Source organism: Alosa sapidissima, chromosome 2, assembly GCF_018492685.1.
Source record: "Alosa sapidissima isolate fAloSap1 chromosome 2, fAloSap1.pri, whole genome shotgun sequence".
Taxonomy (NCBI): domain Eukaryota; kingdom Metazoa; phylum Chordata; class Actinopteri; order Clupeiformes; family Clupeidae; genus Alosa; species Alosa sapidissima.
The window spans coordinates 22,121,475-22,146,918 of NC_055958.1; the positions used below are offsets into that span (position 1 = coordinate 22,121,475).

The 25,444-nt window shown below is 44.6% G+C and overlaps 1 protein-coding gene across 3 annotated transcripts in view; it reads left to right on the top strand.

Moving 5' to 3' along the window:
• Positions 1 to 25,444, top strand: part of uggt2 (UDP-glucose glycoprotein glucosyltransferase 2) — a 33,657-nt gene that overhangs the window by 5,837 nt on the left and 2,376 nt on the right. For 2 of the 3 annotated variants that reach the window (XM_042065611.1, XM_042065622.1), the window contains exons 8-39: positions 1 to 73; positions 206 to 306; positions 775 to 874; positions 1,211 to 1,271; positions 2,055 to 2,146; positions 2,352 to 2,502; positions 3,719 to 3,838; positions 4,038 to 4,123; positions 4,214 to 4,349; positions 4,646 to 4,777; positions 5,112 to 5,276; positions 5,662 to 5,785; positions 5,971 to 6,069; positions 6,404 to 6,498; positions 9,104 to 9,310; positions 10,916 to 11,047; positions 12,311 to 12,441; positions 12,735 to 12,830; positions 12,967 to 13,069; positions 14,072 to 14,151; positions 15,546 to 15,735; positions 15,917 to 16,075; positions 16,428 to 16,513; positions 18,228 to 18,312; positions 18,404 to 18,486; positions 19,070 to 19,093; positions 20,868 to 20,969; positions 21,182 to 21,266; positions 23,763 to 23,945; positions 24,084 to 24,244; positions 24,696 to 24,810; positions 24,939 to 25,055. In XM_042065611.1, coding sequence (XP_041921545.1) covers positions 1 to 73; positions 206 to 306; positions 775 to 874; positions 1,211 to 1,271; positions 2,055 to 2,146; positions 2,352 to 2,502; positions 3,719 to 3,838; positions 4,038 to 4,123; positions 4,214 to 4,349; positions 4,646 to 4,777; positions 5,112 to 5,276; positions 5,662 to 5,785; positions 5,971 to 6,069; positions 6,404 to 6,498; positions 9,104 to 9,310; positions 10,916 to 11,047; positions 12,311 to 12,441; positions 12,735 to 12,830; positions 12,967 to 13,069; positions 14,072 to 14,151; positions 15,546 to 15,735; positions 15,917 to 16,075; positions 16,428 to 16,513; positions 18,228 to 18,312; positions 18,404 to 18,486; positions 19,070 to 19,093; positions 20,868 to 20,969; positions 21,182 to 21,266; positions 23,763 to 23,945; positions 24,084 to 24,244; positions 24,696 to 24,810; positions 24,939 to 25,055 — 3,674 coding nt within the window. The remainder of the gene's footprint in view (positions 74 to 205; positions 307 to 774; positions 875 to 1,210; positions 1,272 to 2,054; positions 2,147 to 2,351; positions 2,503 to 3,718; positions 3,839 to 4,037; positions 4,124 to 4,213; positions 4,350 to 4,645; positions 4,778 to 5,111; positions 5,277 to 5,661; positions 5,786 to 5,970; positions 6,070 to 6,403; positions 6,499 to 9,103; positions 9,311 to 10,915; positions 11,048 to 12,310; positions 12,442 to 12,734; positions 12,831 to 12,966; positions 13,070 to 14,071; positions 14,152 to 15,545; positions 15,736 to 15,916; positions 16,076 to 16,427; positions 16,514 to 18,227; positions 18,313 to 18,403; positions 18,487 to 19,069; positions 19,094 to 20,867; positions 20,970 to 21,181; positions 21,267 to 23,762; positions 23,946 to 24,083; positions 24,245 to 24,695; positions 24,811 to 24,938; positions 25,056 to 25,444) is intronic. The other variant, XM_042065614.1, reaches the window with a different exon arrangement.

Genomic DNA, 25,444 nt, shown 5'->3' on the forward strand with positions numbered 1-25,444 from the left:
ATACAAAATCAGCAGCAAACATTGAGGATGATGACAATGATGATCTTCAAGGTTTCCTTTTTGGAACACTGAAGTGAGCAGCATCTTCCTTATTTTCATGTTGATATTATATGAACATTCTGTCAGATGGCTTTGGGTTGAAATTGAATTTGATTATAATATAGCATGACTAAAAAAACTGACAATAGCATTATTTCACCCTTAGGAAATCGCACCCAGACTTGAACAAGCAGTTAGGTGAATTCAAGAAGCACCTTCTTGAAAGCAATAATGACATGGCCCCACTGAAAGTGTGGGAGTTACAAGGTAAGTGTGTTGAACATTTACAGTACATGTAATCCTCATGCATTGTGTCCCATTGTGGTTACCTGATGATTACTGCAATCAACAGTAGGTATTTAGGTATGTGCATTGTCCACATTTACTCCCGGCATTCTTACGTCATCATTAGAGGACTTCTAAATACCACAGTCTAATGGTTATATTAGAATTAGCTAGAACTGTTGCTGTCAACTTTGTTGATGTGATGACTCTCAAAGGGCACCTTGGTGTCTCTGGAGTTCCTCTAAACAAGAAAGGCTTTTATCTCCTATCTGTTCATTATGATCTTATCAAGCATGTTTTTATCTCTATGTGGCACACGCTTTTGTCTAGTCTGAGGGCACAGAGAGATCTCGAGGAAGGATTCATTTTGTCATTTTGGCAATCTTTGTGCGGGTGGTTATGTAAATCAGTGTTCTTGACTGAAAGCTGCTCGCTCTCCTTGCTTATTAGATCTCAGCTTTCAAGCAGCAAGCAGGATCATGTCTGCACCAAAGTTTGACTCCCTGAAGTTAATGCAAGACTTGAGTCAAAACTTTCCCAGCAAAGCTAGGTGAGTAAAGTACAGTTTCTATTTCCTTCCCTGTCTGTCTGTCTCTCTCTTTCTGAAAAGTTAGTCTATTTTTGCCTCTGAGACTGGCTTGAGTATTTGCTCATGTTTTGTTGCCCTGTAACTCATTGGCCAACTCTGGGTTTGAGGCACTTTATGACTTTATGAGAAATTAGCCCAGACTGCTGAGTCAGTGCTGTGCCGGGTTTACCGTGAGTCAGCTGCAGATATACCATCAGAGGACCAGAGAGGTTTTGGAGATTAAAACTGGATTTGACTACTCTTCTGGGATGCGGAAAAATGCTGATAGTGACTGTACGTATTTTACTGTTCCCACAGATCACTGACAAGGGTGGCCGTAAACCAAGAAATGAGAAAAGAAATTGAGGACAACCAAAAGGTGCAATCCCATAAGCTTCCTTACTGTCGTGAAATAGCATCAAGGCTGTAGCAAGAAGCTGCCGTGTCCATCTTGTTCGTTTCCCATCAAAAATGAAATTTAGAGCATAGTTTTTACTGTTTAATTAATTAATTAATTAATTAATTGGCTATTATACAGTCAGTTGTTAGTGTTCCATCTTTCAGGTCTGCAGAAATGCACAGTAAATAGACTATCCCATCTAGGATAGGCTAAGATAATCATTAAAGTGGTAGAATTTTATTATCCATTGCCAGACAAGACATAGTAATTGCTATTGGAGAAAGCATTAATATTTATTCCCAACCCACCAAACTACAATCTCTTTGGTCTGGCTGTGAATATGCTTAGTCCTTGTCCAAGGCTACAGTCATGGTCTTGGAATGACTCATGGCAAGTGCAAAGAAAGTCACATTGTGTTATTTTGTATTTCATTCAAAGGAAAGGATTGGGTTTTGAATTCTGCCAGTATTTTTGTTTGCAGTACAACCAATACCAAGTTGTCATGAGAAGGCACTGGCAGGAGTAGTGCTTGCTCTCCTTATGTATTCTGTATGTAGTGCATCAAATACAATAATGTCCATAGATTTTTTCCACTCATGAGACAGCATGAGGTTTAGATTACATATTGAACACGATGTCTGTTGCATGTGATATATATTCAACACAGTCAGTCTAAATTCAATTTGATAGATTTTTGTCACTGTTGAAACCATGTTAGTGCTCTGTAATCCCCCGACTCAAGTGAGTCCCTCTGTTCTCCAGCGTCTGAGTGACACCATGGGGATCCACCCTGGACAGGCCGGGCTCTTCATTAACGGCCTGCACATTGATCTGGACGTCCACAACCCCTTTAGGTAGGAGCGCAGCGGGAGAGCGCTCAGCTCTGAGCCTGCTGCCTTTAAAGCCACTCTCGCTGGGGCTGAGCACAGCCACGGCTGGCGCAGCTACACCCATGTACGGCTTTACTTGATGTGTGTACACCAGGCATGCTGCTGGAGCCATGCGGCAGCAGTGTAATGAGTGTGTGAGGGTAACATCACTCCTCTCCCCCTGCTGTAGCATCTTGGACATAATCAGAGGGGAAGCCAGGATCCTGGAGGGTCTGCATAACTTGGGCATCAAAGGGGAGCAGGTGGGGAAATTTCTGCGGTTGCCAATGAACGCCGCGGAGGACAGCTATGCTTTGGACATTCGGCATCCTGCTATTGTGGTGAGAGTTAAAGAAATGAACAGACATACTCCAACTAATTATACTGCAGTTTTGGGTTATTTTTATCCTGAATAAACATGAATCAAATCAAATTAAAACATGAAAAAGAACAGAACAAACAATCCCTTTGAAAGTAGGTGGTAGGTAACCTGACTCTCGCCAGATGAATTTCGTTCCGCTAGCTCCACTCATCCATCTGGGATCAATCCATTGAAGTGTTGCTTCAGAAGGCTGGGCCTAATCAAAAAATGCTTGCATATGATTGGATAAGCCACTTGTCAGTCATCTATTGACGTGCTACTTCAACCACTCACATCTAAGCCAACCCGTGACGCTGATAACAGTCTCACAGTCGCTTCTACGCTATGTCACATCTATGAAACTCCCGCCCTGCGTCCTAATTGGCTCTACCATAAAATCTAGTGCAGAAATCACTCTCAACGGAAGAGGTCCCAGATGGATGTGAGTGAAGCTAGGCGGAGCTAAGCGGAACAAAATTAATCTGGCGAGAGGCAGGTTAGGTGGTAGGCTGGCTGCCTGCCTTTGTCATTTGTAGAGCTCTCTCCTTAAGTATGTGCAAATGGGAAGATTGTTAGTTTGTCAAATGGGAGCTTGTTAGAAACTCCTGAGATTCTCAAGATTCCGCTGCTTTTCTGTCTAGTCTGTTTTGTAGTGGATGATTTGGCTGCTCACTCTTTTGTCACTCAACCAGCAGTGTTTTGCTGCAGTTGTGACTCGTAACATTAACATGAGATGTGAGGTATTTGTGACAACGCCAGATGTGAGGCTGGCGTTGCCAAGTTGCATTGGTTGTTTTTGAATGAATTGTATACCCATGCATCCGATCCTAGAAGTTTGTGTAGAATGCATAGCCTCCTGATTACTCCTGATAACTTTCACATCAGCAGCACATCAAGGGAACAAGACTCTGTTAGTGCTAGGCAAGTGGAAGGGAACAAGACTCTGTTAGTGCTAGGCAGGTGGAAAGGAAACAAGACTCTGTTAGTGCTAGGCAGGTGGAAGGGAACAAGACTCTGTTAGTGCTAGGCAGGTGGAAGGGAACAAGACTCTGTTAGTGCTAGGCAGGTGGAAGGGAACAAGACTCTTTTAGTGCTAGGCAGGTGGAAGGGAACAAGACTCTTTTAGTGCTAGGCAGGTGGAAGGGTCATCCCATGTCCCAGCTGTCTCACTGCTTCCTGTCCTCTGTGTCTTGCAGTGGGTTAATGACATTGAGAGCGACTCTATGTATCGCTCGTGGCCCTCAGGCATCCAGGAGCTTCTGCGGGCCACTTTCCCCGGTGTCATCCGCCAGATACGACGCAACTTCTTCAGTCTGGTGAGATGAAGGCCTCAACAGGCAAATCAGCATCTACTTTTAATGTAGAGGTTTAATGGAGGCGTATTGTGTTTCTTGTTCTGCAACGTGTGCAAAATGATTGAAATTTGGATTCAGGACATAAGGCATAATAGGCCAACATTGGATGTAATATTTCAGAGTCTAGTTTTTAATTAAGGCTTTTTTTCTTTCAAAATAGGTTTTGTTCCTTGACCCATCTCAAGAAGACAGTACTGAGCTGGTGAAACTTGCTGAGCTTTTCTACAAACATAAAATTCCACTCAGGTAGATGTCTTTCTTGTTTCCTTGCCAGACATTTCAATATACTCCCTCAATTGCCTTTTAAAGTGGTTCTCATGGCTTTATTCTTTTTAGGATTGGATTTGTCTTTGTTGTCAGTACAGATGACAAAGTTGATGGTTTCTCAGATGCTGGAGTAGCATTTTGCCGAGTTTGGAACTACATCGAAGAGGAGTATGATATCTCACAGGCTTTTTTGTCCATGATATCGGTGAGTGCTTAATTCCTTAGCTTATCTGACACGTGTGTATGATCTTATTATAGTAGTAAACTTATTCTAGAATTATTTAAGCACATTTTGTAGACTTGCTCAGAATTCACCCCTCCAGATAGTTCTAATTGCACTCTTCGAGCGCTGCCTGTCTTTAGATTTTATTTGAGTAGACTTACAAAGATTTTGCCTGCGGCGTCTTCCTCTCTTTGGGCTTTACTTGAGGTTATCGGCTGTGTTCTTGATCTAATGGAGACTGATGGCTAAGCTGCAGTGACCCTCTTTTGCGCTTGCAGATGTATAACAAAGTAGATGTGGGAGAGACGTTGTCTGTTGAGATGGTGTCTGCATATTTGAAGAGGAAATTTCCTAAAGCCAACGCTGCCAAGATCCTTGGTGTGGATTCAGCCTATGATGAGAAGCGGAAGGTATCGTAGCAACTTAAAATGGCTTTTTGTCTTCCTCTGCAGTAGCTTTCCCTTTCATCTTAGGAATCCTGCAAAGAGTTGAAAGGTTCCCTGAAACCCAGTGGAATAGCATTAAGTTCAAAGTCTGCCTGGCATCCGTCTAGTTAGTGGAACTATTGGAAATATGTGGATACATTTCCCAGTGAAGAGAAGTGTTTTAAAGGGAGTAGTGGTTTCCTGAGGTGTTTTAAAGGGAATAGTGCTGATGACAGTGCACTTGAATATGCACTTGATTATGGCTGTTCCCTGGCTGTTCTCTGGATGCCTGTGACCCCTGTGTGTTGTGGGCTGGCAGGCAGGAGCGGCGCTCTATAGGAAGAGTGGGTTGGGCCCGGTGCCCGTGGGCCTCTTCAATGGTGCCCCACTGAGCAGCGAGGAGATGGACCCAGAGGAACTGGAGACGGTGCTATTGCAGCGCATCATGGACACCACCAACTTCTTCCAGCGGGCAGTGTTCATGGTAAGTCATGGTCACACAGGGTGGGGTAGCGCTGTACGCCTGCAGAGCCACTTGGACCCAAAAAATACATATCAAGTTGGTTTTCCGGACACGTGCACAATATGTATTCCCGGGCAATCATGCATTTATACTTGCAGTTCTGCAGGTAGAGCACAATACAAACCAAGCTTCAAGGCAAGAGGGATTCTGGTCAACTGTGATGTGTTAAACAAAACTGAACATTAAGAATCCACTTTTTTTAGATTTAGTCCAAGATTATTAGACTAAGATTTAGTCCAAGATTATTCTTCATTCCTATTGGGGCTGACGAGCCCATGTAGCCGAGACACTAACAGGCTGTTGTGTGGCCTGTCCCCCCCCCCCCCCCCCCCCCCCCCCCCCCCAGGGCCAGATTAGTGAGGGAGTGGACGTGGTGGACTTCCTGATGGAGCAGCCCAACGTTGTGCCTCGTATCAACCCCCTCATTCTGAGCACCGACAGGAAGTACCTGGACTTCACAGCCTCTCCCGGTACTGTGACGTATACTCAGCTGAACCCATCCCTCCAGCCTCACGTTTGTTTTGCCACCAATAACCACTTTAACTGTGTTTAATCGGCATCCTTAATGGCTCTATAATTTGCCATGGTAATAAATGCCAGGAAAGATGGTCCTGAAATCTCTTTTGATTTATTTTATTGCTGGTTTTATCCAAAGTGTCAGATGACTGGGGAGATGCAACCATGTTCTCATATATGGATTCTAAGGATAAAAGCGGTGTTGTCATGAAGAGAATGAAATATTTTGCAAAGAGTGGTAAGTGGTCTTGGTCAATTCTAATCATTATTTCAGAGAATGTTGAAACTAATTAAACGTGTCCTGTGCTGTGTGTAGCTGTTTTGGGCTGTGTACCTTGAAAATGTTGTTGATGCACAGACTTCTTGGTGTGCTGTCAGAGGACATCACCACAGCTTTAGCTACCAGTCTGGTATTTAGCTCATGGCATACTTTATAGCAGACAGTAACACAAGTTGGCTTATTTCATTAATTAGTGGCAGACGTAATTAGCGTCAAGGTTACAGTATACATTCTTTGACTTCAACTTCAATTGAACCTCTGCATGATATGAGACAATTTATCCCCTCCTCAGATGAGGAATTGGTCCACGGAGTGACCGTTTGGATAATTGCGGATGTTGGAAAAGCTTCTGGGAGGCGGCTGCTGTTGAGCGCTCTAAAGCATATGGTGAGATGCTGCTGTTTTGATTTCCAATTAGTTTTATCCACAGGAAACACATTATCTTCAGAAAGCAAGAACTACACAATTTTAGAAATTAATTTCTGGGCCATTTATCATTGGAATCTCATTTAGTCTTTGTTGCAAATAAGCAAGCAAATGTGTAAGGATATCCTTACCCTGATTACCTGAGAGTGTGTTCAATGTAGTTATTTTTGACTGAAGCTTTTTCTGAATTTAAAAAAATATGTATTATGGTTTGGAAGGATTTGAGTCTTTTTGAGTGCTTTCATACTTTTCTGGGAAGCCATGTTTTGGCATTAATACCCGAAAAAGGTTTCATTCCTTGCCTCATCAAACTTGGTAGGATGGAGAACAAACATATCCTCAGTATGACTGATGCATAACACGTTTGTGCTACATGCCCATTGATTTTCTATAAGGCCTGATACCGGAAGGAAAAGTGATTAACTCTAGTGTGATATTGAGGGCATTATGAAACCATTTCTTTGCACCCATATGGTATAAATCATATACAGTATATGTATTTTTTCCAATGTCTATCAGTAATGGACATTAAGATATTAAGGATGAAACATTTTTAATCATTTTAATAGTACTACAATAGTATGTGGAGTAGCTGATAGGAACATTCAATGTTTGTGGAAATAGCTAAATAGTGCTAGCAGAAAGGTGAGTGGAGTTCTGTAGTCCTTGAGTAGTCTTGAATGCAGCCACACAGCACTCTTCAACTGACTTGCATTGTATTAAATACAGCACCACAGGTGGTACAAAGGGATATTACAAGAGAGCAAGGCTGATGCTAGCTGAACACAGAGCATAGCCATTTTTCAAAGCGGATTTTATTTTATTTTATTTTATTTTATTTTATCTGCAATGAATCTTTCATGTATGACCATTTTGTCCCAGACTCTACAATATTGATGGGGTAAAGTAAAACATGGCTCATTTTACTATTGGTCATTAATGGAAGCTGTTTTCTTCGCCTCATTATAGAAAGAGTCATTAACTCTCATATATGCTATATTTAATGGAGTGGTTAAATGTGATATCCCCTTTGTACAAAAACTGTTTATGTATCCTGTATGCATACCCAAATTTGGCATCATACCTTGCGCAATACATTTTGGAGGTGTAGCGAAGGGAGAGAGCAGTCACTCACCCGTCCTTTAACCTGGGTGTACTGGGCCCTCGATCACAACTTGGGAAAATGAAGCACATCTGCTGATTCTTTAGTACATGTAATGGCTTATGTGGAAATGTGGAAACACATTTATGCTCCCACTGAAGCTTGGGAGAGCCAATTAGCATTCCTTTTTATCAAAATATATTCTTCTGCTACAAATTGTATTTCACTTCTTTTCAATGCACAGGACTTTACCAGTGACACAATTTACATCTAATATTACATCTAGATTCCATTGAACATACTGAAGACATGTTTATCCTTTATTTTTTCAATTTCATTTTTGTGTCATAGGTAAAATATCTGGCAAATCTGTCTCTATTTTTTTGTATGAAGGAAAAGCATTTCCCCATGAAAATTAGCAAAATATTTTGTGATGTCTGGCTTTATTCATAATATCTTCATGTCCATTGATAGTCGAGACCTCTTATATTGACACAAAATTAACAAAATATTGTATTTGCTAAAAAATAATGACTTGTTCCAAATGTAGGGCCTTACCAAAGACCCTTGATCACTAAGTTCTGCTTCAACCCTCTCTGACCGTACCCTACAAAAGGAAAATGGCACCTAGAACAGGTTTGGATGGTTTGGGCATCCATATGTGTGTCTACATAGTTTTGGGAGGCTCTGAAGAATATTTGTCAAGACATTTCTGACCAAACTTCACCGCTAAGGTGTTTTTGAGCCTACAAAAATTGAATAGTCAATAGGGGCAGCTGTGGCCTACTGGTTAGTGCTTCGGACTTGTAACCGGAGGGTTGCCGGTTTGAACCCCGACCAGTAGGCACGGCTGAAGTGCCCATGAGCAAGGCACCTAACCCCTCACTGCTCCCCGAATGCCGCTGTTGTTGCAGGCAGCTCACTGCGCCGGGATTAGTGTGTGCTTCACCTCACTGTGTGCTCACTGTGTTTCACATTGGGATAAATGCAGAGACCAAATTTCCCTCACGGGATCAAAAGAGTATATATATACTTATTCAAGGGATGTCAAAATGTAGGAAAGAAATATTTTACAGTCCTGTTGTTGGGACCCATTCATTATGAAGACAATGTTTGAACAAAATCTGAGATGGACTTTATCTGATTTGACACAAAATGTCCCTCTTTTATATTTAAATTTAAATGTGTTTTTCCTTTATTGAACATAGATGATTTAATCTCAAATGAACACTGAAATTGTGTTGATATGGGCACATGAAGACTATGTACACGAGTTTGACACTAATTTGCCTCTTTGTTTGAGGTACGTGAGAGTGTAGTAGTTTGTGCAGGAGTATCAGTGTATCAGGTGTATCAGACTAGACCTATTAGGTTAATTGATCAGAGGTTTTCTGCATGTCTGTATTATTGTATCCCTGTGTGTGTGTGTGTACCAGTGCTCCTAACTGTAGTGTGTTCCTGCAGAAGTCCAGCTCCAGCACCCGTGTCGGGGTGATTAATAACCCCAGTGAGAAACTGACGGAGGAGAGCACGCTCCTCTACCGAGCCCTCTGGGCCTCCCTGCTCACCCACAGAAGCAAGGAGACCCTCAGCTTTGGCCAGAAACTCCTCAAGGAGGAAAACATCCAGCTTCTGCAGCAAGGAACCAAGATAAAAGAACTGCTCTTATCGGTTAGTTGAGCATGGATCCCTGGATTGGGCTTTGTATATTGTTGTGATGAATTGTTCATGTATTTACACCTAAAGGAATTACTGCATTCTACTGCATTCAGTTGGGATGATTGAAAAACAAACGCTGGTTTTCTTTTGCCCTCTTGACCCATGTGTGATGGTTATTTGTATTTTGAAGAATATGATGTGACAGTTGTATGTTAGTGGTCTTGGATAGTTGGATGGTTGAGCACGTCCAGAGAGCTCCTGGGCTTTTTTCATTCAGAGCATGCCTGAGAGGCCCAGGTGGCAAAACCAGCCCCCATTTCCATCTGATAATGTAAGGAGGCGCATCCGCAGAGCACGGCAAGGTGAATCTTTAATTTGGAATAATCTGGAGACTCTGGCGCTGGGGGCACTGCTGTGCGCTCCTGCCTTGGTGGCTCCGATGCATCTGATCAGCCATGCGCACTTTTCTCCTTCTCCCCCTTTACCTTCCCTTCCTCCTCTCTCCCCCTTCCCCTCCAGATGCTCTGACTGCAGGTTGTGGGCCTCACTGCCTGGGAGCTTGTTCATGTGCACTGGTTTAGCTTGTTCCAAATGCTCCTGAGGATGGATCATGTAGACAGGTGCTAGGCTCGCACTTCTCTCTTTCTGTCTGTCTCCTCATATTTCATCCTTTTCCCTCCAGTTTTCATCCTCTCTCTTCTCCAGCTATCCTTGATGGCTTCCCTTGCTTCCTCACTCCCTTGCTTCCTCACTCCCTTGTTTCCTCACTCCCTTGTTTCCTCACTCCCTTGCTTCCTCACTCCCTTGCTTCCTCACTCCCTTGTTTCCTCACTCCCTTGCTTCCTCACTCCCTTGCTTCCTCACTCCCTTGCTTCCTCACTCCCTTGCTTCCTCACTCCCTTGCTTCCTCACTCCCTTGTTTCCTCACTCCCTTGCTTCCTCTTGACATTAATCTCCTTTTCACTCCCTGTGTCTTTACAGATCCCTCATTATATTTGCAGATAGTGCTATTTAGATTTAATTGAAAGGGTTTAACATTTGGAGGTTACCATTGCGTTTACAGAGGTCTCGTTATCTGAGTGCTTACTTTATCTGCTTGTGATAAAGATCAGGGGAAAAAATCATCTGGAGGCTTTGTTATTGGGTGTAGTCCAGGGTTTAGTTGTGCTGGTATTGATATTTCACCTGGCTCTTCTGGGAGAGGGGAGATGTTGGATACTGTAATAATCTTACGCTGCAAACTTGAGGGCTCTTGTGATTTGCTATCGACTGAAAAGCCAATGTTTAATTACAAATATGATGAATGGAAAAGTGTGATTGATTAATAACGGCACAGTAGCCATGCCTGTGCATTTTTGATGACTTTCCTCCTCTAAATGTCTGCGTCTGAATGCCACAATAATTGCTCTTATGCAGCCCTTTCCAGATTTGTCAATAATTAAACCACATTAATATTTCTCTTTTTCTGCTTAGTTCGCTCGCCGGTGTTGGCGGGCTTATTTTTAGCCTGTGTGAGTCATCTCTCAGAAATCCTATTTTCAGACGATCTCTTGAGCTGAGACGTGTGTGTGTGTGTGTGTGTGTGTGTGTGTGTGTGTGTGTGTTCTCTGGCTGCAGGGCATGGACGAGGACTCCTTTGAGAAGAGACTGAACACCATGGAGCTGGACTTCCTCCGCAGCCAGCAGCGCTTCTGCCAGGAGGTGCTGAAGCTGAGGGACGGCCAGAGGGCTGTGCTTAGCAACGGCAGGGTGAGTGGAGACGGGAGACGCCACACACACACACACACACACACACACACACACACACACACACACACACAAGCACACACAGAGCCAGAGCTGACCAACCAGCATGTCTCCCTCATCAAGCCTCAGCCCGGTTTTAGCTTTGATGTCTTTTTGTAATCAATGAGTGTCTAGACTCCCTCATCACAATACACAGACACAAGAAGGGGAAGATTGCAGCACAAAAGATAAAAACGTGATTACCACACTATTTTATTTCAACAAAGCATTGCGTTCATGATCTACCCATATTATTGGTACACTATAAAAACTAGTCTCCAAACCTCAAAGACTTCTTTTGCATTGCTCTTGCCCTGGTAATCAGAGCAGAGCAGTAAACCTTTTAGCATATCTTTTATAATAACGTCAACACACACAACTATTTTATTTAGTGGCAAAGAGTTTGAGAAAATAAAAACACCATTATCCCATAAAATACTGGAAGGAAATGAATATCTGAACAAATGATCAGATACTGCGATCATCCTCAATCTGGTGACACTGCAGCGATGCTGGACATCTGCTGCGTCTGCAACTGTGGCGTGCGCCCACCCAAGCGGCCAGTCATCCCACCCGATGACCCATCAGCGCGCTGCTTGTTTGTGTGAGGTCACAGGTGACTGGCAGGACCGCTGCGTTCTCTCATGGCGGCAGCCTGTGACTGATGCCTCCGCGGCGTCGCGTCTGACAGCGAAGGATGAAGAGGCCAAAGCCTGTGATGGCCCCTGCAATTAATATCACTCAGCCACAGGCAGGTGGACAGGCAGGCAAGCAGGCAGTCCACTCCTCCACACGGAGCAATGGGAAGAGCGAGAAGTGCGGAAGCTATTGCGGTGATATACAGTGACCATCTGGCTGGGACAGATGAGGCATCTAGTGGCCCCCCTTGTGATTAGCAGGGAAGCATGGAAAGTGGTCTGCACAGATCACATCTCTCCCATCTGGAGCGAAAGCTGGGCTTGAGGCGGCGTGTTTGGAAGAGACACTCCTGAATTTGTGGTCGGTATCACTCGTGTACATCTGTGCTCCCCGAAGCCAAGAGCGCCTTTCATACTTCCAGCCTCATGCATAAACATAAGCGCTGTAGCTTTCGTCTTTTACAAGTGAAGATCACCAAGAAATATGAGTGTTCTTTTTGCAGACAGGAGAGTTTGTTTACGGTTTATATTGCCCCTATTTCAAGCGTTTCTCAGGTGACGTATGGTTCACACTCTCATCTCTCTGTAGATCTTGGGGCCATTTGAGGAGGAGGAAGAACTTAGTGCAGACGACTTCCATTTGCTGGAGAAGATAACACTCAGCACATCGGCCGAGAAAATCAAAGCCAAAGTCAAGCAGATGGGCTTAAAGGGGGAAAAGTATGTTCTTTTTATGTGTACTTAATATCTGATGATGAACAAAAAAACTTTAAACTATGGTATGAGATTTAAAAGATTATAAGGAAAGGCAGTTGTGTTCCTCCTTAGATCGAGTCAGTAGTCTGTGGTACCTTGATTTGTTTCTGTAACTGGATATGGTCTTTTTAGCCAATCTCTCTGTTTTGGGTACATGTGGATCAGGTGTAATCTGTTCTAAAGTGTCTGTTAAGAGGTGAGGGCATCAGGTATCTCTGTGACTGGTGGAGTAAGGTTGGCTGTGGGTCTGCTTTCAGAGCCAGTGAGCTGGTCATGAGGGTGGACGCTCTCCTGGCTTCTGCCCCCAAGACTGAGGCCAGGAAAGAGGTGAAATTCCCAAGGGACAAGCACAGGTAAAGGAGTCGGGTGGCACAGGTGGTCACATTATTGTCTTGGAAGAGTAAATCATTATGTGCTATGGTGGTAGTTTTTAAAACACATAACTGCATTATGTTCAGACAGTTCTGACAATGTTCTGTTTTCCATCAGTGTTCTGCAGCTACCCGCTCGTGAAGATGAAGTGTTTTACGACGTGGTCGCCATTGTGGACCCCCTGACCAGAGAGGCACAGAAGTTGTCACCTTTATTGATTGTAAGATTCTCATGTTTTCACTCTGGAACATACAGTGCAATATAAAGCACTTGTGAGCAATGCCAATAATGTCTCAGGCTGGTGTCAGGCAGGGTAATGTACACTTCTAATATACAACCCAGCCTCGTCAGCTAAGCCCTTAGAATCCAACCTGCAGCATGGCGTGGAAGCAGTCTCAGTAACTGTGCTGCAAGACTATTCTGAATGTTGGTGACAGTGACTCATTAGCGCCATTTCATTCCCTTCATCAGTCAGAGTTTTGGCTGAACCTGTCTGGTAGGTTTCATCAGCTCATCATGGCTGTGTGTGTTTGTGTGTTTGTGTGTTTGTGTTTGTGTGTGTTTGTGTGTGTGTGCGTGTGTGTGTGCGTGTGTGCGTGTGTGTGTGTGTGTGTGTGCATGTGTGTGTGCGCGTGTGTGTGTGTGCGCGCGCGTGTGTGTGTGTGTGTAAATGTGTTTGAGAGAGTGAGACTCCTGGTTTTGCTGCTCGCCTCTCTTCCTGCTGCATCCATGATGTTCACACCTCACTACTGACTCAGCCACTCCCACGGCCTCTGCCGCCGCCACACTCCCACTCCCATCACGTTGGCGCTGGCGGGCACCGTGCCGCCTCATCCAGCTGTGGCAGAGCGCTTTGCATGGCACCACAGGCTTTCACCGACTAGGCAGGAGACGTGTGACTAATGCACCGCTATTAATAAGAGAGCCTTTTTAATGATCCTATCATGCCTGATTTAAGTCATTGTTGGCTGTAATTGCTCTCTCACTTCTGCTGCTTGTTGGACGCAGTGCACTCCGCAAAAGAGTATAAAGTGCCATAGCCTAGCTAGAGTTTATCTGAGGTAAAGGCTGAAATAGTTTTGAGCCCTGCTTTTTTAATTTAAAGTTGTGTGTGTGTGTGTGTGTGTGTGTGTGTGAGAGATGTGTGTCTGTGTGTGTGTGTGTGTGTATCAGTCCTGTGAGTGTGCAGTAACTGGGTCACATCCTCTGTGCTCTCCTCCAGGTGCTTGGGCAAGTGGTCAATATCAAACTGCAGGTGTTCCTGAACTGCCGTGCCAAGCTGTCCGAGATGCCCCTGAAGAGGTAGGCAACTGCACCCAATTAAACTTCCTGCCTGTCTGTGAGCGCCATGGCAACGGGCCCTGCTGCAGGAGCCGCACACAGCTACAGCTAGAGCAGCGGCAGCCGCGGCAGCAGATGCAGGCCGCCCCGGTCTGATTTCACTCGTGCCATCTGTTCAGTAACGCCTCGGGCCCTCACCGCTTTCTCAAGCAAATAGTTCCCTAGCACATACAGGTGAGAAGGCAAGCTAGGTGTTGATCCAGATGCAGAGGCCCAGGTGAGTTCAGTTCACTTAGAGGTGCTGCTCTGGAAAGGCATATCTGCATATGGCTGGAAATAGAATAAGTTGAGTATGTCAAAGACTGCGTACTAGTTTGACTTTGTTTTTTTGATGCACACAACTACCATTTACATCTAAGTTTTTTGTTATCCATTACTGTGCTTAATTTAGATTGTTGAGTTTTTCACTTTTTTCCCAGTTTACTGATTGACGTTGGAGTGTTACTAGGGTGTTAAAGATGTGTGGTCGGTTCAGCCTTTAATTGGGCTGCTTGAGCTGCCTGCCAGTACTGTAAGGAGGGGTTCCGTTCCAGACCAGGCACTCTGCCAAGCACACCTCTACTTAAAAATGCCTTTTTTCCCCAGAGAAACAGGATGGAAAGAATGTCTGAAGTTGACATTGGAGGTTGTTATCCATTGTGTCTGTCTGCTAGATTTGTTTACAGTGTCTACAGGCTAGATTCTGACTAAATTGCTATACCTTCTGCCAGTTCATCTCAGTTTTCTTCATTTAAAGGCCGAGTAAAGTAACGTCTATTGAGAGTGAACTGGCATGATTATGGGATGCGTCACTTTGCTAGCGTTGCCGATGTCATTTGCTCGGCTATAGATGCGTATTCCCAGCTCCAGAGCTGCTGTGACTTGTTCCTGCCATGCGTGCTGCAGTTAATTTAACGTCTGGAATGTCTTCCTGTGGAGTGAGTGCTGGGGTCTGCCTCTGGGATAGAAAGGCAGCGTAAATACAATGAGGGTTCTTATTAATATTGATCACTTGGCTTGTTATCTCAGTCTTCTCTGTGGGCCTCCAGTGTCTGAAGGCATGATTGAAAAAGCAATTAACAAAGAAACTGTGAGAAGAAATGCCCTCGTGGCAGATAGTGAGTAATCTGCGAAAATGAGTAGGTGTGCACATTTCCACATTCACAGCCATTTCCCACCCGGCTGTCGATATAGGAGGTGCATGTGATGTTAGATGTTAGATGTGAACAGTTATAGTACAGAACAGGATAGTATAAGGTACGTTATTCTCTGTATGGTCTGTGTGTCTTCAAGTGGAAAGTTATTGTGAAATGTACGTCTCCAGACAAGTGAACTGATGCCACATTGATGCCCATTCGTTTGTTTCCGTCCTGCAGCTTCTACCGCTTTGTCCTGCAGCCGGACGTCTCATTCCTGGGGAACGACACCCTGTCCGCCGGGCCAGTGGCTCGTTTCGTTGACATGCCGGAGTCTCCCCTTCTCACGCTGAACATGATCACCCCCGAGAGCTGGATGGTGGAGGCAGTGCGGAGCCCCCACGACCTGGACAACATCCACCTCCAGGAGGTGGGCACATGATGAGACGCACTCTCACACCCACTAATCCTCAAACTGCAAATAGGACCGGAGGGAGAAAACGTTCCGATTGTTTTTGAAATGCACCTGAGATAATGGAGGTTGATGAGTTGTGAAAGGAGTGTGTGGTCAGGTGGTGTTTGAGTGTTCTCCGTCGCGTGTGTTTGTCCAGGTGAATGGGCCGGTCTCTGCCGAGTACGAGCTAGAGCATCTGCTGCTGGAGGGCCACTGCTTTGACCTGTCCACTGGCCAGCCTCCGCGCGGCCTGCAGTTCACCCTGGGCATGGGCCAGGACCCCCTCATGCAGGACACCATCGTCATGGCCAACCTGGTGAGCTTTCCCACCTCCCAACAAGCTCTCAGGCTCCTGACTGTTTCTGGCGATGATTCACCAGAGCCAGCTGGGGAACTGACAGCACTGGCAATAAAAACACGATGAAAACAGCAGTTCACATTTCAATTTTGAGCTCTGCAAGTCATTTAATTCAGTTCAGTAAGTGTGCGCCTGTGTGATTTGTTTCAAAATGCCTAACAGACTGTTTTTGTTAATCAGCACTGTGATTGTATTCAGATGGGCAGCACTGCACTTGAGATGCCTTCAGGTGTCCTGATTAATGAGACTGCTATTATACCTAATAGATAATAGGAGATAATGATGATGAGCTGTAACATCCCATTCTCAGGGTTACTTCCAGTTGAAGGCCAATCCAGGTGCTTGGATCCTCAGGTTGCGTAAAGGTCGGTCAGAGGATATCTACCAAATACTTGCGTAAGTGCAACAACCAATTATAACCTTTACTAATGTTTTTTAGTCAAACAGATTAGATTGAAATCGTTATGTCAATATTGCAGTAATTAATATAACCGTGTATTTAATTGTCACATTTTGGACCTGCCAATAATGAGCATTAGACATTTGTGCTTTTAGAAAGATGGCAACCTCAGGAACCCAGGTCTGCTGTATCATACAGATGATCATTTAGTCTGTTTGTTTGCCCCCAAAAAGTTCAAGATGAGCAAAGTCATGTTGTTAACTTCCTAAACGGCATGGCGACACTGGCAGTGACTTATTCCTGTGCTACTTTCCTTTCTAAGTTGGGGTTGCTCTCAGGCGTGATGGATCCAGTCCCGGTTTGTAAGTCCTGGAAGGCATCTGTGGTGCTGGCATTATCCCCTCTGCTATCTCTAAACGGCAGTTGAGAAAACACAGTGCTGGATTTCTCCGAAATCATATCAGACACAAAGATTTATCCCCCTATCCTCTAGGTGAAGCTAAAAGGTGATGTCATTTTTCACCTTGGCAGTGCCATTATTCATCCGGTTAGTACTGCCTCTACCCTAGCGAGAGCTACACTTGCTGCACAACTGAACCAGCACCTGAGTGTGGTTCGGGTGTGCACGGTGTGTGTCTTGTGTGTGTTTACTCGCGAAACGCTCCAGCTCTCGTACACTGCCACTTCCCTGTAGCGCTGTCTTCTCCGCCTGACAGAAATGAATGAGATGGGGGGGATCTCCCTGCGGTGGGATGCAAATTGATGCCCTGTGCTCTCCGAGCCGCCGCCTAATGGCTCCGGCGGAGGGAGGCGGCCGGGGCGGAGGCCCAGCAAGCGCTGCTCAAAGGGGGGAAAATGCACTCGGGTCTCCGTACGGGTCTACATTTATCACGGTGATAAGGTTAACTCCGTGCCGTTAGTAAGTGCTGAAGTCATGACGACTTGCCGTGCCTTGACAGCCTATTGCTCATTCCTGGCTGGGGAAGTTTGCTCGGGAGCTCAGCGCCTTGGCCCTCCCCATGTGGATACAGGAACGCCGCTGTTGCAGCGATTCCTTCAGAGGAGCGAAGAAGGAAGGATTTATGGGCCGCTCACATAAATATAATTACTTCAACACAAAAAGATCTATACCCAACACTCATAAGTCATAAAAAAGAGTGCGGCACGTTATTGTCTTTGGTGGAAAACCAGTTCACCTGTTTAGTACACACGCAGAGGGGCTGCAGTGGAGGGGGCGTTAACCTTTAAAGAAGACCGTGTGCTGCCCAGAAATCCATTCAATAATGCTCACAAATGGCCTAATTCAGCGCTGGAATGCTGGAATGGGACCTCATTTACAGACACTTCAGACACATCTACCGGCTTGTCTTGAAGCAATTACCAGAGGCTGTCTCATGTAAAAGTAATTTTCCCCAATGTAATATCGCTCAGATGACCAGAACATTAATGTAATTTGTGCAAGGCCCTGGTTGCCTTCCCAGAATGCTTATTCTGTATCTATTGGTGTATTTTTGGTGTGTGTGTGTGCGTGCGTGCGTGCGTGCGTGTGCATGCCTGTATTGCTGTTCATCTGCTGCAATGTACAGTGTGTCCCCTGCATTTTCTTTGTTTGGACAGTCATTACCTCTTTGATTGATTCTCTTGTGCTAGTGAGAATGTAAACTTCATCATCAACCTTGACCAATGGCTGCTCCTCTCTTTCTCCCACAGACACGATGGCACAGACTCCCCGGCCGACGCTGGTGATGTCATAGTTGTCCTGAATAGCTTCCACAGCAAGATCATCAAAGTCAGGGTAAGTGCAGGACATTGGTACTGCTCAATCTATTGGACATCTACTGAAGTACAATAAAGTAACTGTGTGGACACATTTACTGTTTTTTCAGGTCCAGAAACGTCCTGACAAACTTCATGAAGACCTTCTGAGCGAAGCCACTGAGAGCAAAGGAATCTGGGACTCACTGACCAGGTAAACGCACTGGGACTAATACGACCCTTGATACTGACCAGGTAAACGCACTGGGACTAATACGACCCTTGATACTGACCAGGTAAATGCACTGGGACTAATACGACCCTTGATACTGACGAGGTAAACGCACTGGGACTAATACGACCCTTGATACTGACCAGGTAAATGCACTGGGACTAATACGACCCTTGATACTGACCAGGTAAACGCACTAGGACTAATATGACCCTTGATACTGACCAGGTAAACGCAGTGGGACTAATACGACCCTTGATACCTTCTCTCAAAACCCTCAGCTCATTTTTAGTTCTGAGTTGGCAGCAGCCCTCTTTTTTGACCTACATGGCAAGTAATAGTGTACTCATTCTCTTGAGCTCCTAATCATTTGAACCCTTTAACTATTTTCTATGAGGTAATTAAGGGGTTGAGAATGAATTATTTGAATTGATCTAATGAAGTTGAACTCCTGTGGGGTCTGCTTGTGTGATTTTGTCTGTTGTGTGTTGGTGTGTTTTTGTGGTGTTAACGCACCCTTAACTCTTTGTCCTCTGTCTCCTCACTCTCTGCTGTCTGTGTGAAGTGTGTGGAGTTCTTTGGAGAAAAGGTAGGGAGCTTTCTGAATCCATTTGCTCTGCTCATGTTCTGTTCCTTGCACTCTGGAGAGTTTTCCTCTGGTCATGTCACCATCATGTCACTGGTTTAGAGGTGTCACGTTTTCTTGAAATTGAATTTTCAAATCGCCAGAAGCTAACTACAATGTTGAATTTACTGCTAGATTGTGATCTGGCTATAATTTAGCCCATCATAAGTATGGAGGGTATTCTCTCAGTCAGCCAGCACTCGGACTCGGTTCACCTCTGTGTGTGTGAGAGAGGGGCACAGAGGAAGAAAGAAAGGAAGAGTGTGATATTGCTGAGCTGCTTCTCTGGAGGTGTTGTGTACAGATGCTCCTATCTCCATCTCACAGTGGAGCCTTTCTCTGCCGCTGGCAGGCCCTCTGACAGGCCGGTGGGTGACGGCCCTCCACTGCCTGCTTCCGCCGTGGACACGAGGAGCTGCCAGACAGCTCGTAAGGAAGGCCTGGAGTGGACATCTCAGTAGTGTGTCTGTGATGGCCAGTGCAGTCTGGCAGTCCTGTCTGCAGCACACTGTGGTTTCTCTCCTTTCAAGTCACTGGCTTATTCCTTTCCTCTCTTTCCTCCTATCCTTCCCTTCATCTGTCTCTCTTGCTCCTTTCCTCTCTTTCCTCCTATCCTTCCATTCATCTGTCTCTCTTGCTCCTTTCCTCTCTTTCCTCCTATCCTTCCCTTCATCTGTCTCTCTTGCTCCTTTCCTCTCTTTCCTCCTATCCTTCCATTCATCTGTCTGTCTCTTGTTCCTTTCCGTCTCTTCATGCATGTGACGTGGAATCCCAGGGCCCTGTCCCTGTGCTTGGTGCTGAAAGCTGCACAGTAAATGATGCCTAGCTTTTACAATGTCAGAAATGAATCTGAAAATTAATCTGAATCTGAATGCCAAACTGCTTTTATGTCAAAAACTATTAATAGCAGTCCACTCATGAAGTCCCATAGGTTCTGTGTTATGCTGGGTGTGATCTGTTGTGGTGTTGACCAGGTTCACAATGGGCTCTCCCTCAGTGTACCACCATTGGTTCCACACAGCTGAATTAGATATTTGTGCTGGGCTAAATTGGTTGCTAATTGTTCTGGCCCATGCAGGCTGTAGTCAGGTGTCACGTGTCCTGTTTTGTGGCTGTTAAAGGGGGCCCTGTGTAATCTACTCGGCCGTTCTTTTCTTTTTTTGCACGTCACAGTTCCAGTGTGCAGAACCAGCTTTGTCCACCAGATCAGAGGAAGCAGAAATAACTAAAGCGAGAGCCGACTCCTCGACAGTTTCATCATTCCAAATGAAATAAAAAATAGCAAACTCAATATGTGTGGGGAAAGAAAGGGAGGCAATATGGGAATGGAGGCTGTAATATTGGTGTGCGCGGGGAGGACTTGATTAGTGGTCAGGAGTGGAGGCAGCGGGGATCTGTCTCTGATGAGCCGCATCCCTCTGGTGGAGTGGAACAGCGCTTGGACTCGGCCGCCGCCGGAGCTGCGTTAGACGCTCGCTGATTATGTCCAGCAAGGCTCTGAACTGATGGCATCCTGTGTCTGGCAATGTCATGTGGTTGTCAACGCAACCTAGATTACTGTAGCAACCTCACGTTGTGAGCAAGGCCTGTGTGATTGCATGAATGTGATTGAGTTGTGTGTGCGTGTGTGTGTGTGTGTGTGTGTGCGTGTGTGTGTGTGTGTGTGTGTGTATAAAGGTGAAGGGGAGGCAGGTCTGTAGGGAGCAAATTGCATAATGTGCTGTGTTGGCCCCTGCAGCATCACCGGCGCCAGCTCAGAGGATGGGGAGAAGAAGAAGAAGGAGGATGTGCTCAACATCTTCTCTGTGGCCTCCGGACATCTGTACGAGCGCTTCCTGAGGTGAGACGCCCACACACACACACACACACACACACACACACACACACACACACACACACAGCTAGTCTGAAGCCCCCATGTGTCTTCACTCCTTTTATTATCCTTTTTTCCTTGGAGACTCACTGATCTTTGCTCTTTTTCATTTTCTCTCGCTTTTTGCTCTCTTTCTCCCACCTATTCTCTCTCTCTATCTTTCTCTCTCTTTCCTGTAGAATAATGATGCTGTCGGTCCTCCAGCACACCCAGACCCCTATCAAGTTCTGGTTCCTCAAGAACTACCTCTCCCCTTCCTTCAAGGTAAAAAACGCTGCGCTGCACGGCGCCGTGAAAACTTTCTGTCCTTTGGCCTGCTCTCATCAGGAGCACTCTTCCAGCGCTGGTCCTCACCCCTGCCTGCGAGGAATGGATTTGTTTGTGCTGGGCCGATGAAAGGCACTGTGGGATGTGCTCTTCTCCTTTGTGACTCGCCCCCTTTTATCTCCTCCTTGCCTCCTCCTATAGGGCTGAGTCTATATACATGAACGCCTACTATGGCAAATCACATCCGGTAAAAATAGAAGGACACCAGCAGGGTAGAGAGATGTCTTGGCAAAATGTAACGATTTGAGAAGGAACAGACAGTTACTTTTCTGCTACCTGTTAATAATAAAAATGGATAGGTACTTGACTGACTTAACGCTTCTTTCCATCTTGAACTATTAATTATTAATTAGTTATTAATGTTATTAATTAGTTATATATAGTAGTGCTGTCAGTTAAACCCGTTATTAACGGCGTTAACAGAAACCTATTTTAACGGCGTCAATTTTTTTTATCGCGAGATTAACGTTCATTTTGGTGTAACAAACTTTGTAGTTTTTTCACATGCTGTTGCAACAACTAGTAACGTTAGAACAACTACAACACCACACCGATCTAGCCAGACCGGAAACTAAACAATACGCACTGAATAGAACGTTGTATGTGCTGCATACACGCCCCCTTTTAGGGGGAAGATGACTGATATAATGGAAATCTATGCTGCATCAAAGTGGAGAGCGAAACGTGCTTATAGTAAACGTACTAAATCTTGAAACAAACATGAATAAAAGGCACAAAATAAGGTTGGCGTAAGAGTTATCTGTGTGTTTATGGGATTAATGTGACCATGTTCCTATGTTTTGCTCTCTCCAGTTTACTAACAGGAGTGTCACGAATGTATTGATAGGCACCATAGACTATATATATATACAGTCTATGATAGGCACAGTCAAACTGCCCGTGGCTGACTAATTAAGTTCAGCAAGCTTAACTTTACATGTCATAACATCAACTAAACTTAATTCACACATTCATTCTATCACTTGTAATATGAACGTAGCCTATTTCCTACAACTAGGTGAGATAATTGGCTATGTTACTGAAGTTCCACAGTTAGCTAGCTAGCAAGCTAACCGTTTTGCATGGGATATTATGGTAAGTGTACATGCTAAATTACATAGGGTATTGCAAACGAATAAGGTTGGTAATTTACATCGTTTCGACATGAGTAAGTTACATAAACACAATTCTTCATAACTGCCGTGTTAGTAAAATGATTTAATGTCCTGTGAATTAATAACTAGATGTAACGTCAACGTGTGATTACTAGCTGTCTTTCAATGATATTTAACATGTTTTTCGCTAAAATGGGGCGTGATGCAGATCAAATGTATCTTTATGATGATGCGCCATTAGTAAAGGCATGCTGCACACACTTGGTTGGGCTAACGAGCCTGCCAAAGAGTAGTAGCCTAGGCTGACGCATTAGTTGTGTGCCGCCAAAGATTTTTTCACCGTCACTTGTTCTGTTATCAACATTCCTCTTTGGCTGCTACTATTTGCGATGCACTCTGCTTTCGACATTCATTTACATTAGATTCCATTCTTTTCAATACAACTCTGCACACCAGCATCGTACTTTGCAGCCGTGTAATCACGATTCAGTTATATTTGGTCGCTGCTCCATAAAATCCCATTGTTCATCCAGTGTTTGCCTGTTAAAAACTTCGGCGTTGATATGTGTGGCAAGTGACAGTGCACCATAGACTGTAGGCCTATAAAATGGCAATGCACTCATGTTGAAAAGTTCCTTATTTTCAATTGAACTCAAAGATAATGAATATAGTATGAATATAATATTTTCTGTTTGTTATGCCCTTTATAATGTGTGTAGGCCTACATTTTGTGCATGCACTTCTGCAGTAGCATTTTTTTTTTTTCAGTTTATATCAGCTATATTTCTGAAGAATATATTGTGTTGTCAGGTCTGCTGCACATCTTTTGAAATTTGATTTGAAATAATCAAATAGACCTATGTCTTAAAGTTCAGTTTGCTTTGCTTTCATTTGAATCCCAATCAAGATAAACAATAATTGCTTTATTGTTAATGGACTCCTGGAAAGTTCAGAAATGCAAAATAATAGAATTTTAATCATATGATAAAATATGTGATTAATCGTGATTAACTATAGGAATTCAGCGATTAATCGTGATTAAACATTTTAATCGTTTGACAGCACTAATATATAGTTATAGTTATTAATTAGTTATTAATTATTAGTAGTTATTAATGTAGCACTTCAGAGATGTCTCAGATATTTCAGTTTATGGGACATTTATCTTGCCTCTATCATTAGCATTCTTGGATGATTTAATTTATTCCAACACGTTTTTGCAAAATAGATGTTGCTAGGAGATGCAGAACTGCTGTGTTATAATGGCTCCTCTGTGTGTGTGTGTGTGTGTGTGTGTGTCACTCTCGTCACCCTGCAGGAAACCATCCCTCACATGGCGGAGGCCTACGGCTTCCAATATGAGCTGGTTCAATACAAGTGGCCTCGCTGGCTTCACCAGCAGACAGAGAAGCAGCGCATCATCTGGGGCTACAAGATCCTCTTCCTGGACGTGCTCTTTCCCCTGGCCGTGGACAAAATCATCTTTGTGGACGCCGATCAGGTAAGCGGGTTTGTGTGTGGTGCTTCAGCCTGCTTGTGTTGGAACGGAATCAGTTCCGGTGAGTTCTCCTGTAGGTGGAACTGCACTGACTCAGAGTTTTTTTTTCTGAGCTGAGTGCGATCTCACCCTCCTCCGCAGATTGTGCGGACAGACTTAAAAGAGTTAAGGGACTTGGATCTGGAGGGAGCCCCCTACGGCTACACGCCGTTCTGCGACAGCCGCAAGGAGATGGACGGATACCGCTTTTGGAAGATGGGTTACTGGGCCTCCCACCTGGGCCACAGGAAATACCATATCAGGTACATCCTCCAGTGCCGTTACTAATGATAATATTAATACACACAAGGCAGGAATGCCAGGGTAGTAATATAAATTCAGCCAGAGAATGCAGTATATTTGTAGAGGATTTTAGAGGACAAAAACTGAATGATATGGTGAAATGGCGTCTTCCAAAGGGGTGTGATTTAGCAACTGATACTGCCTAAAAGTGTTGTAATGTAGTCTCTGGGATGGGGCAGTGCTACATGGGACAGATCGGGTTACAGATTCTGAAACAATATAAAGCAGCTTCCTGTGTCCAAATGGACTATGGTGAGAAATAGGCACATTTTCTATATTCTGTAAAAAGCTAACAAAGACATATAAAAAGCCATTGCACATAAATGGACTGCATATCTTCCCAATACTCTGTGTTAGATGCGCTGTTTTTGGCTTTTGAATATCTGTCAACTTATCTGAGTATTTTTCCAGTGCATTGTATGTGGTGGATCTGAAGAAGTTCAGGAAGATTGCGGCAGGTGATCGCCTTCGCGGTCAGTACCAAGCTCTGAGCCAAGACCCAAACAGCCTCTCCAACTTGGACCAGGTTAGTGCTGTTATGCTGCACTGTTATGCTTTGGGAAATTAATGAGTGAGATATCTTTCAATTTTGTGTGCTGTATGAGAGGTGAAAACTGAATAATTCAACAACCTACTTCCCCTTGCTTTCCATAGGACCTCCCCAACAACATGATCCACCAGGTGGCGATCAAGTCTCTGCCCCAGGAATGGCTGTGGTGCGAGACTTGGTGTGATGATGTGTCCAAGAAGACAGCAAAGACCATAGATCTTGTGAGTGGCAGCAAACACAACTATGATGTGAAAATGCCATAGGACCCTGTGTTTTATGTTTGGTGGTAGTTATTTATCCATATAATGGCCCTTAGCTTCTTACCACAGCAGTCGGATGACGCTGTTAGAGCAGCATAAAATATGTCAGCCTCCTAACTCTTTGTAGAATTTGCCAATGGCACATAATTAGAGTCACTTTAGTGCTCTTTACCACCTTACACAGATGCAAAGAAAAATCAATAATTCCTCCGTGCCCTGAAGTCTGTGCTCTGAGAACATCTCTGAATGCAAATACAGACCCACTCCATTTCACTGGCCATCACAAAGGCAGTGTGTTCTGTGGCCCTGTGGCTCGGGTTCTTCCTCTGCTGGATTTCCCCAAAGACTCG